Source organism: Lycium ferocissimum, chromosome 4 (assembly GCF_029784015.1).
Source record: "Lycium ferocissimum isolate CSIRO_LF1 chromosome 4, AGI_CSIRO_Lferr_CH_V1, whole genome shotgun sequence".
Taxonomy (NCBI): domain Eukaryota; kingdom Viridiplantae; phylum Streptophyta; class Magnoliopsida; order Solanales; family Solanaceae; genus Lycium; species Lycium ferocissimum.
The window spans coordinates 37,663,087-37,674,348 of record NC_081345.1 but is presented as its reverse complement, the minus strand read 5'-3'; the positions used below and the strand labels follow the sequence as shown (position 1 = coordinate 37,674,348).

The following is an 11,262-nucleotide window of genomic DNA, read 5'->3' as shown; positions in this document are numbered from 1 at the left end:
CGTAGCTTTTCGAAAAGCCTCGTAGCTGACTTCTTGAAATGCCTGTGCACAGCCTTCCTTTCTATAAATAGAAAGTCAATTAAGTTCATTTATATAACAATTGAAAGAGCAATAAAATCTCTCTCTCCCCCTCAGCTACTTTGATTATATCTCTTATGTCGTGTACTTTTAATATTATTTTATAACAAGAATAAGTTTTTAATTTTCTACTGCACTGAAAGAGAGAAAAAAAAAAGATCCTGCGAAGATTTGTGTATAATGTAAACTTTTCAAATTTAGGGACAAAAGTGAAATAGGTGTTAACCGGAAGGACTATCGGTGAAATATCTTGGGAAATTCACTAGTCACCTGGATAATTTCCTTATTTTAGCATAGTTAATTTCCTTCTTGCCCTCGTCTCTTCGTCGACGCTACCTTTGCTAATCGCCGTCAGCTTTCTCTCAATCGCTTTCCAAGTAAGTCCTGTAGACCCACGGTTTTACTTGATCTCCTTGTAACCTATTATGTTACTAGTCTGTGATTTGGCAGTTAAATGATATATCGTTTCCTCTTGTGTAAATGGATTGCATTTGGATCCCTTTTTTTAATTTATTTATGTCTGTTTTAAGAGTCGGATCTATTTTTGTGGTGGATTGATTTGATTGTTATGCAGATTCTTTCGCGGCTGGTATAGCCCGATAACACAACTACTTTTTTCTTTTTATTTGGATTTGGTTCATGTATTTAGGGCTTCTCCAAAAGTATAAGTTGAATTCGACTCGATAAAGATCATAATTACATGGGTTGACACCAGTTGTTCAACTCCACAGTTCGAGTTACATTGGGGTAATTAAGAACCATAGGGTGTGTAAACAATAATAATTATTGGGACACCCAAGGGTGTGTCCTAGTGGTCAATGAAGTGAGTTGAGAACCATCAAGTCTCGGTTCAATTTCCTGCGCTAGGTGGTGTCTTCCCATTTGTCCAAGCCTAGGTAAATAGAGTTACCCGGCAACTGTGTTGGTAGGAGGTAGCAGGTATCCTATGGAATTTAGTCAAGGTGGCCGGACATCACGGTTTAAAAAAAAAAAAAAAAAAAAAAAAAAAGAAGAAGATAGATTATTGGCGGTTTTTGGTTTGTGATATTATTGTCTAGTAGTTTACCTTGCTATTTATTGGAGCCACTTTGTCCAAGTATTTGTGAGTATTGGTGAGCTGTAGGACTATCTCAATTCCTTGTTAACACGAGGATGAACGATAAGGTTGCTCAGGTAGAACATTCTTGAGGAATAAGTGATAAAGATATGACTTGTTTGCTAAAGCTAAGCTATGCAAACAAGAGAATAACAACTACAACATACCTATTGCAATCCCACAAGTGGGGTCAAACGTTACCCCTACCTTTGCAAACGAGGGAATAAGGGACCGATAATACAGTCTGGTGAAAGGGCTTTGTCTTAAGTTAACCCATGCCTATTGCCCATTTTTGGTGCAAAAATCGCATAAACCACAGAGCTAATTGGCTTATTGATTAAAACATGGTTGTGGCTGGACTTAACATTTCTGTAGTCATGTATTCTTTGATGCTAGCATGAGTGCCGACACCGTCTTGGCTTTATTTTTTTTCATCCTGACTTAACTATCTACCAAAATATGTTATCAGAACATGCCCTGTGTTTTTTTATCCTAGTTCACTTAATCAGTGAAAGTGATATTGTACTTGTTAAATTAGAATTTGAAGGTGCAAGCCATGGATGTCATATATGCTCAGTGCTTTTTGCTTTCCATTTCTTACCATTAGACTAGATCCGTTGAACTTGATTCCACCAAAAACCATCTCACTTCTCACCCTTACAGCTTGACTAAGCATCTATTTTCTCTTTTCATTCTTCTTCTTCAAGAGTTACAGTCACTATTGCAACTTACCGAGATTCCTTTGAGAAAACAGAGACAACTCTCACCCACAATGGAGATCTCATAGGGTATTCCACCACTTTTTTTTTTTTTTGTGTGTGTGTGTGGGTGGTGGGGGTTTGGGGGGGGGGTGTGTGGCGTCTTTGTCGGTTATGCTATCTTATTAGTTTTCAACATATGTGATGCCTTGAAGAAAAAAAGTCTCAGTTTCTTGCTATAGAAAAGAGCCTTAATTCCGTGAACACCCAGATCAGTCTGTCTTTGCTTCTCTGTTGTAACTGGAGACCTTTATTTGCTGGCTATCTTTATTCAAATGACTGGGTGGTCTGCCATCGCATTCGGCCATGTGCATTTCATGCACTTTTACATGTTACTTTATGCTGATGGACTCTTCTTGTTTATCTTGTTTCTCGACCACAAGTTCAATTGACACCCCCTTTCTAGAGTAAATTATTTTATGCAAAGCTTGCTTTAGTTATTTTAGCATCCATGAAAGCTTCACTTATTTCCTACCACACAAATACACTAAAACGTCAAACAAATTCTGTTGCAATGGTAAAAAAAATAAGGAAAGGAAATCATACGAGTATGCTCATAAGAAAAAGTAAGGAATGTTGCAGACCGCTCAATTGGATATCAACCATCCTAACGTGGAGCAGGTTAAACTGATTGATATATTTATTTTATTATGAGAATGTAAATTTACTAGTTACTGAAAAACGCAGGATGTCAGAAGAAACACCTTTCTATCCCAGAGAAAAGCTTGTTGAGAAGCAAAAGTTTTACCAAAGCGTTCAGAAGCACACATACTTGAAAGGTCGTTATGACAAGCTTACATCAGTGGCCATTCCAGCTGCCTTGGCAGCTACTGCTCTGTTTATGATTGTGAGTTTCTTTCAAATTTCTAGATTGCTTTATCCTGTCTTGAATCAAACTCTAATCAGATCCTGGATGATGTTTCAGGGGAGAGGGATCTACAATATGTCTCATGGCATAGGGAAGAAGGAATAAATGTTGGCTTCTGCTAGGCCATTGTTCCTATGCGGCTTATTGAAAGGAGATAATCTCAGTCCTGTTTGTTCTTTGTGGATTTTTAATTATCAGTTGCTAATACTAGTCACTTAGACGCAAACAATAGAGCGTGGCGTTGTATGGCATATGCTATCAGTACTTAGCAGCATAACACATTTGCTCACCTGTTTGGGTTTTTGCATATTTGTATTAAACGGTGTTGGCGTGGAAATAAGCATGTCAAGTAATGCATCTCGTTTATCCTATTTATAACAAAATGAGAAATCCCGTCCCTCATTGACCCCTAGTCTCCAAGATAAGGAGATTGAAAATAGTAGCACCAAATTAGAATTTGAAAAAAAACATAGATTGTTCCCTTAAACTTCAATCGTGATTTTTACCATTATATCCTGCTTTGCTTTTACCTAAACATGTTAGCACTTGTACAATGTGTTACTGTATATTTTAGGCTAAACCATCAGGTTTTCCAAGCTCTAATCTCTTTTTATTTATTTTAAACCTACTTTTAAGTTGATTTTCATTATGTACTAACATTAGTGTATATTAAGTTGATCATTTTATACCCTTTGAGAGGAATTAAATCCCACGCTAAGATGAGAACTTCGCAATTTACTCGATCAAAGGTGTCTACAAGGATCAAAGCAACAGCAACAAAATACCTTATGTAATCCCACAAGTGGGGTCTGCAAAGGGTAGTGTGTATCCAAACCTTACCCCTATCTTGGGTGATAGAGAGGCTATTTCCGATAGATACTCGGCTCAAGTAAAAACATTTCAAAGCAGTTCGAAAAAGAAAACAGCGAGAGTGAAAAGGATCAAAGCAACTGCATCTCAGCTAAATAGCAAAATCTGAAACCTTGTTGGAGCCTCCTCTTTATATCCAATTTTTCATCCTGGCTGCTTCACATCACTCCCCTCCCAAGCACATCATTATAAAAACATGGTTTATCGTGCTCTTTAAAGTTCTGGATTCTACACTATGCTATAGTAATGAAATATATACTACTTACATGGCACAGAGATATCGTGTTAAAAAAGAAGAAGAGAAGAAAAAAAGAAAGAAAAACAAACCTATCCATTCTCAGGTCTAGTATAGCTAAAACATCTCAAACTCAATATCCTCTCCTATACTTTTGAATTCTTTCTGAGACTTCGCAATCTCCTTGTTCTGTTGGTTGGCATCAGGGATTACATTTCCCCAGTCACAGAATCTAGGCAGTTCTGGAGGTGTTTCACATCGTATTAGCGCCCAGTTCAGTCCTTCAAAGAAAGGATGCTGCTTTATCTCTGCAGCCCCTTTCTCAGCTCCCAACCTATTCTCTGGTTCCTTTTGCAATAACCGTCTGATCAAATCTCTTGCATTAGAGCTAACCACAGGATATGCAGGGAACTTAAGACACTGAGAAACCACATTCGCTAATGTATCCTCATTTCCTGGTCCTTTGAAAGGTGTCCTTCCATATAACAGTTCATAAAGAAAGATACCAAAGGTCCACCAATCTACTGCACTGCCATGACCTTCTCCTTTGATAATCTCTGGAGCCAGGTACTCATGGGTGCCAACAAACGAGTTGGATCGGGCATCAGTGGGCTCCACTATGAGCTGTGGCAAAGGTGTGACTTGTCCAGCTATGTCAGCCTTTAGCTTACGTGTCTTAGCTGCTGCGGATAAAAATCTAGGGGTGAAGCAGGATACTTGCCAGGACGGATGTAGGCAAAAGGGGTCTATGCAGCTAGATTCAGAGCATGGACTAGACGTCGTCTTTGGAGGCTTAACGACAGGAGTAGATGATTTCACCAATGTAGGATTAACAACACACCTGAGAGACAAGTCAAAATCGGAGAGCATGATGTGACCATCTTCTCGAACCAAGACGTTCTCTGGTTTTAAGTCTCGGTAGATGACTCCAAGCATGTGAAGGTATTCCAAAGCAAGAAGAACTTCAGCTACATAAAATCTGTGTAAAGAATAAGAATAACAGAAAATGTCAAGATCACATCGAAAACCACTTAAACTGCAGAATAACAGAAAAATGTCAAGATCACATAGAAAGCTACTTAAAACTGCATCTCGCGAGATATAAAATGACAAGCTGCACTCCCATTACCAGATTACTAAAGAACATTAGGAAGACTTGTCCAACAAAAAGTAACATATAAAGCACAAGATCTTTGCTTAAACAGAAGTATATTGGAAAGTTTTTCAGTAAATTTGAAAGAATAGGCTCGACATGTTATGCGACGCGTAGATACTATTAGAAAAGAATTACTGGAGAGACAGGTTTCATATCCCTACTCATTCACCAGAAACTAAATAACGTCTCCATACAAAGTAGGAATTCACTTCCGGATGTGAGATGAAGCATGGAGATGACATGGAGAAGAGATGCAAGTTCAGTGACAAGTCACTTCCATTGTTCACATATTTTCACTAGGTTTTCTTCTTCTCCACTTCTTTTCTTTGATTCACCCACTTCTGATGTTTCCGTTGAACTGACTTTTATCTGTTCATATCGCTAGTTGCTAATGATTTTGACTTTAGTAACTTTCAATATTTTGCATCCACTGGAAGATGGGACACTCCTCAATCAAGAGAAACATATATAACAAAGATTCAAGGAGTTCTAACTTCTAATCCACTGAGACATGCTCAAGAACAATCTTTCGTGAGGGTTGGAACATGGAAGGACTAAAAAGAAGAAAAGGAAATTGGAAGATAATTTGTCATAGATTAGACCTGAGCTTCCCGAAAATTACAGGGAAACCCTCAAGCTTTGTAGAGTAAGAGACTTCCCTATAAGTTTGGTTGACCTCCCCTGATTAACTCAAAATTTGTATTTAAGGTCCAAATTCTGGAAAAACAAACCTGTCTCTCAACTTTGCTCTTTGTCCAACCAATAAATGGATTTTGGTCCGAAAGAACAGAAAACAAAGCAAATAGTCAGACGCAAACTGGTTAGTTTGATGAGCCAGTTTTTTGACTAAAGAAATTCTTGGTTAAAGGCATTCAAGTCAGTTTACAAGTTCTCAGTGATGGAGTGAGCATTAAGTGTATAATTGGAAGAAAATCATAAACCTCGGATATATAAACAATGAATTTAATTTTTCCTGATTCACATGGGACATACAAAGAAACTGGAAAAGACGTATTTTTAACTCTCATATGCTAAATCCATTTGATGTTATTTTTTATAAGGAACTCTCATATGCTAAATCCGCTTGAAATCCAAACCAATTAGATAAGTTGTCTAACTTATTCCTGTTTCTTGTACTTAAGCTTGGTGCTAACTGTTATTTGAACTCCATATTTACACAAGTTGAATGCTAATCTTGTTGAATAATAAGTGATAGCATATACCAAGCTATTATCCATCAGCAAATGACAGGTGAGTGTCATTTTGTGGGATGCAAAAGAGAGTCTACTAAACCATTGCAGACAGATATCTCTAAAGTCTTTTGGAATCTAGATTAAGAATAGATATAATAAGAAATAGTTTCAGGGAAGAAGTAAACCTGGCTGCTTGTTCAGAGAAATTCTTGTTGGGTTGCTTTTGCCGGAGCACATGCAGATCACCTCCTGGACAATATTCCATCACTAAACATGAGTATTTGTCATTGGTAATGTCAGCATAGAGTGTAGGGAGAAACGGATGATCCAGTATTTGCAGTATTTCTTTTTCAGCCTGCGCTCTTGTCATTTTCCTCCTGCTGGTCAGAAAGTCATTGTCCATAACTTTCACAGCAAACACACTGTTTGTGCCCATTAGCTCAGATAGATAAACAGTCCCAATGTCCCCTCCACCAAGTTTTTTAAGCATCTTAAATTGCTTCAAACTAATGTTTCCGTGCTGCTTCTGAACACAATGAATGGCTTCCCATCTCAAATCTTTGGACATATGAGGCCGATATCCACTGCGACTAGACCCACTGCGATAGCTTTCTTCGCTAAGGCTTGTGGTGCTGCTATAATCCCCGATGCTACTCTTTGAACTTTGAGATATCTCCCCCTTTTCTCTTGATAATGATCTTTCATCGCCTTTTGTAACTATACTTCTTGTTCTGTTACAACTGCTTGAGCTGAGACCAGGTTTAGTAACACTTGAGCTAACTTCTATGCTATTTGGACCACATGAGTCTGAAGATTCCTTATCCTCTTCTTTCTGATCATTCTTTAGTACATATTCAGGTGTTTGACAAGGTATCTCGCTTGTACTACAACTCAAATCATTGTCAGTTCCTCCATTAGATTGCTTGGAACAGCCGGTGAGAGCAGAAATAACTTTCTTCTTAACAAAGGTTCTGCTTCTGGAAGCTGGTCTCGTAAGTCTGATGACTTTATTTCCAGTAGATGAACAAGAAACACGATCTAAATCTCGTGCCTGCTCTTTATCTGATGGAATTACAGTTGTTGGAACTTCATCTAAGGCAGGCATCGTTTCGGCTTCCACTTTATTGGCAGTTGAATAATGCGGTGGTTCCAAAAATAATTTCTGCTCCGACACTTCTTTCAAGTAACCAGAACCAATATCAGTTGAGTGAGGAAAAACCTCATTTCCACCTGAAATTTCTCTTATTTCTGCGCTGTGTTCCAATGCATCATAAGTAGGTTTTTCTTTAATGGACACATTTTCATATTCAGTAATCTTATCAGAAGTATTTGACATACTCCTATCCGGGATAAGGGAAATCTGCACTAAATTCCCTATACCTTCATTGACAGTATGTTCAGGGCCATTAGTCGGAACAACGACAGGCCTGTAAAGTCTTTTGGCAGCCCCAGTCTCTGAGAAGCCCGACAGCCTGGATGCTTTTGATGACCGCTTCTTCACAGCCGCAAGCTCTGATGCCTGAGAGATGCATAATCCTCTGAAGGCCTGCTTCAAACTTGCAGGCTCGGAATTATCAAAACCTGATGCTCGAGAGGGGCTAGATCGCATTGGTCTCTTCATTGCGCTTTTACTCAAAACATCTTTGACACCCCTTTCTGACTTATTCACACCTCTATGGCAAGTCCTAATTTCTATAGCTTCAAACAATTTGTTAATATCATCCTTCATACAATACTGTTGACCGGTTGCAGGATTTAAGTCCTCTATTGACTCGGTAATTTCACTAGTACCTGGCAACCTGCCCATTGCTTCTAAAAGCATATCTAAGAAAGAAGAACACAAATGGAACAGTCCATTAGAGGTTCTCCAAAATGGTTGTTGATCATATTCAATTCCAAGACAGAAAACTTGGCCACTACCTCTTTACTGCATTCGGTATGCAGCATACCTTATCTGCTACAAATGAAGAAATTCAGCAAATTACAGATGAATAATTAATTCATAAGAAAAATTGAGTCATTTAAAGCCAAAAGAAGGATTTATAGCACCCACAAGTTATGTCCTTTCAATGCTTATGGTTTAATTACTGCTGTTGGGAGTTGAATATAAAGGACTAAGCAGTCCTCTCCTCTAAATTATGAACCTGTGAAAATTCATGCCACTGTACACCTACTTATAGCATCTAAAGCCAGCTGTTCATATGTTCTTTAAAGACAGCCAATGTTGAAACTAAATCTGTGTAGATTTTGGTACTACTTTAGACAACTACCACAATGGCAAGTTTAAAAACAATAGCTTTCTTGCTCACTCATTTATTCTCAAAGCTGTGAACTCATATGACCACTCCACTTTTCTATTTCATCATAAGTTCTAAATTACATTAACTCTATATATGCATTGCTCCACCAATTTGTTTGCATATGTTTTTCCCAAAAATTTAAAGCCCAACAGTTTTTTTTTTTTTTTTTTTTTAAAAAGAAGCTTCAAATGAAATCCACCAAATAAAAGCTAAAGTGATCCAAATATTCAGATGAAAAATCCATAATACATAGAGTTATTAGCTAATCTAGGAAGAAAAAAATGACATACAAGAAATAGCATTAGGAAAAGGCAACCCAGAAAAAAGTTAAAAACCTTTCAATCTTTATTAGGGATCAAGAATCTATAAATCTTCCAGCTAATGAAAAAAACATTACCAAGAAAAGCCCGAAAGTAAAAGAAATCAGGAAATACAATCCCATATTTATTTCAATGAAAATAGCAGAAGAAACAGAACCCAGAAAGGAGAAGCAGCTTTAAGACTAGTTTGAATACTTAAAAAGAAGAAAGACAACATAAAGTTTCTACCTTTAAACAACATATGCTCAAACCTTAAAAAAAAACATATGTAGGGAAAAAGAAAGAGATGAAGCAAGAACCTGAAAGAAGACCAAAAGCTAAATCTTCATTGTACAAAGAAGAAGAAGAAGAGAAGAAAAAGAAGGGTAATTTTAGGGTATATACGCGTGTGAGAGAGAAGGGTGACAGGAAAGAATGAGAAAGTTGAAAACTTTGAAGGAAAAAGTGGAAACCCCATAAGTGATTATTACTAGTTTAGAGAGAGAATGGGGAAAATGGGAAGAAGGGGAGTTGGGGGGAAAATCACACTGTTCTTTTCCTCTGTATTGACTCTCTGTCTGTATATTTTCCTGAGTTTGGGGAACTCCAAATTGGCGGAAACAAGGAAAGCTTACACTCTGGAGACTAACAAGACCGACTCGTATCTGAATTTAGTACTTGGGGAATGCCAACTAAAGACAAAGTGTTGTTGTAAATTAAACTTCTTCTTTTTTTTTTTTTATTACCTGGGTAGGCAAGGAAAAGGAAAAATGAAAGAGGGGATTATAAGTGAGAATTCGAACCCCTCACCAATTAGGTGAAAGTTTAGTAGCCAACTAATTGAGCTACTAAAATCCCTACATGTTATTGTAAACTACTTAAACTAGTACTATGATGAATATATTGAAAGACCTAAATAAAACAAAATCGAATATACAATTTCTTTTTTACACCATCAGGTCAATTTAATTGGTTGTAACAAGCTATGTTTCTGTTCTCCAAATTATCATTTCAAAGTTGTTATGTAAATTAACCTATTATTGTTATAAGTAAACTTAACGTGATGATGCAAAAAGCCGAAAATACACAGAATTTAAATTTATATAAAAAGTTATATAATTGCCTAGCAAATCTTTGTTTTTTTATTTTAACGTAACATCAATGTGGATTGGGTGGAATTCACATATCAATAATATTTTGGGAAATATGTTCAGCTTTTTCTTTTTCTCATCTACTTTTGCTTATGATTTACAATTATCCTATGTTATACTTGAGCTCAAATTTATGTTGTAACTCAATTAAGGGCAAATACGAGGCGAAAGTTGCTTTGGTTTTGAGGAAGGGTAGGCTAGGGAGGTGGTGGGGGAATTTGAACGAGGGGACATAAGGGGGTTGATATAATAATGTGTTTTTGACTGTTTAATTCATCTTTTTACTCTTTTAATTTGCTTTTTAAATTAAATTGTGACCTTTTTGGTTACTATTTTCATTTGGGAGGAAAAAGTTGAGCTGGAATTTGATCATTTCTCTTCCATTTCAATTTGAAAGTTGGAAAAAGACTTGCTTCTACTTTTTTGACATTACCAAAAAGGTAAAAGGATTCAAATATTTAGGGGCCGTTTGTTATAAGGTTAGAGGTTATTCCGGCATAAAATTCATACCAATATTATAGAATTATCTTATCCCATATAAAATACGAAATTACCTATCCAGATTTTAATCTTGAGATAACCTTATCATTATCATGTACCAAACAATCAATGGATTATAGAACCATTGCACTCAATAAGGAAGAAACAATCTCTCTTTCCCCCCAGCCCCCACGCGCCCTCCCCACCCCCTCTTTTTTTTTTTTTTTTTGTGTGTGCTTAGAGTATATTATAGGATCTATTCTCATGAATGATTTGGTTCCTGTAATTTTATTTCATCTTAAAATTTGCTCAAGAGTGAATAATGCCAGATATGGTTCAAGTATCGATCAACATGTTGCTTCCCTTATGAATCAGTTAATGGGGTCTTTGATATATGGGAAAAGGTGCAAATATACCCCTTAACTTTGCGATTTAGAGCAGAGATACTCCTGTTATAAAAGTGGTGTAAATATACTCATGCCGTTACATAATGGTGCAAATATACTCTTTTTGCTGAAAGATTTTTTTTTTAAAATTATTTAGTTTATTTTTTAATTAAAAAAAATACCACGTGGCTTTAAAAAAAAGCCTACCCATTTTTTTTAGTAGACATATTTTTCTAAAGCCACATGATAAATTTTTTTCTGGTGGGTCGGGTCTGGTTCTTTTAAACAAATGGGAAGGCTTTTTTTTTTTTAAAGCCATGGAGATACTTTTTTAAACGAACCAGACCCGACTCACCAGAAAAAAAATGTACCATGTGGCGTCAGAAAAATAT

The 11,262-nt window shown here is 36.7% G+C and overlaps 2 protein-coding genes across 3 annotated transcripts; one reads left to right on the top strand and one right to left on the bottom strand.

Annotated features, from left to right (window-relative positions):
- Window positions 1–331: 331 nt before the first annotated feature.
- Window positions 332–3,157, top strand: LOC132052728 (uncharacterized). The gene is made up of 3 exons (XM_059444396.1): window positions 332–455; window positions 2,620–2,779; window positions 2,858–3,157. Exons 2-3 carry the CDS (start codon window positions 2,621–2,623, stop codon window positions 2,903–2,905), a joined length of 207 nt encoding a protein of 68 aa, XP_059300379.1. The 5' UTR covers window positions 332–455; window position 2,620; the 3' UTR covers window positions 2,906–3,157.
- Window positions 3,158–3,734: 577 nt separating this feature from the next.
- On the bottom strand, window positions 3,735–9,533 carry LOC132052727 (serine/threonine-protein kinase D6PKL1-like). 2 transcript variants are annotated; one of them, XM_059444394.1, is made up of 3 exons: window positions 9,174–9,533; window positions 6,440–8,208; window positions 3,735–4,884 (listed from the first exon to the last, which is right to left on the bottom strand). In XM_059444394.1, exons 2-3 carry the CDS (start codon window positions 8,074–8,076, stop codon window positions 4,023–4,025), a joined length of 2,499 nt encoding a protein of 832 aa, XP_059300377.1. In that variant the 5' UTR covers window positions 8,077–8,208; window positions 9,174–9,533; the 3' UTR covers window positions 3,735–4,022. The 2 variants fall into 2 exon arrangements, with proteins under 2 accessions (XP_059300377.1, XP_059300378.1); XM_059444395.1 differs by having other exon boundaries at window positions 6,440–8,078.
- Between the last annotated feature and the right edge of the window lie 1,729 nt (window positions 9,534–11,262).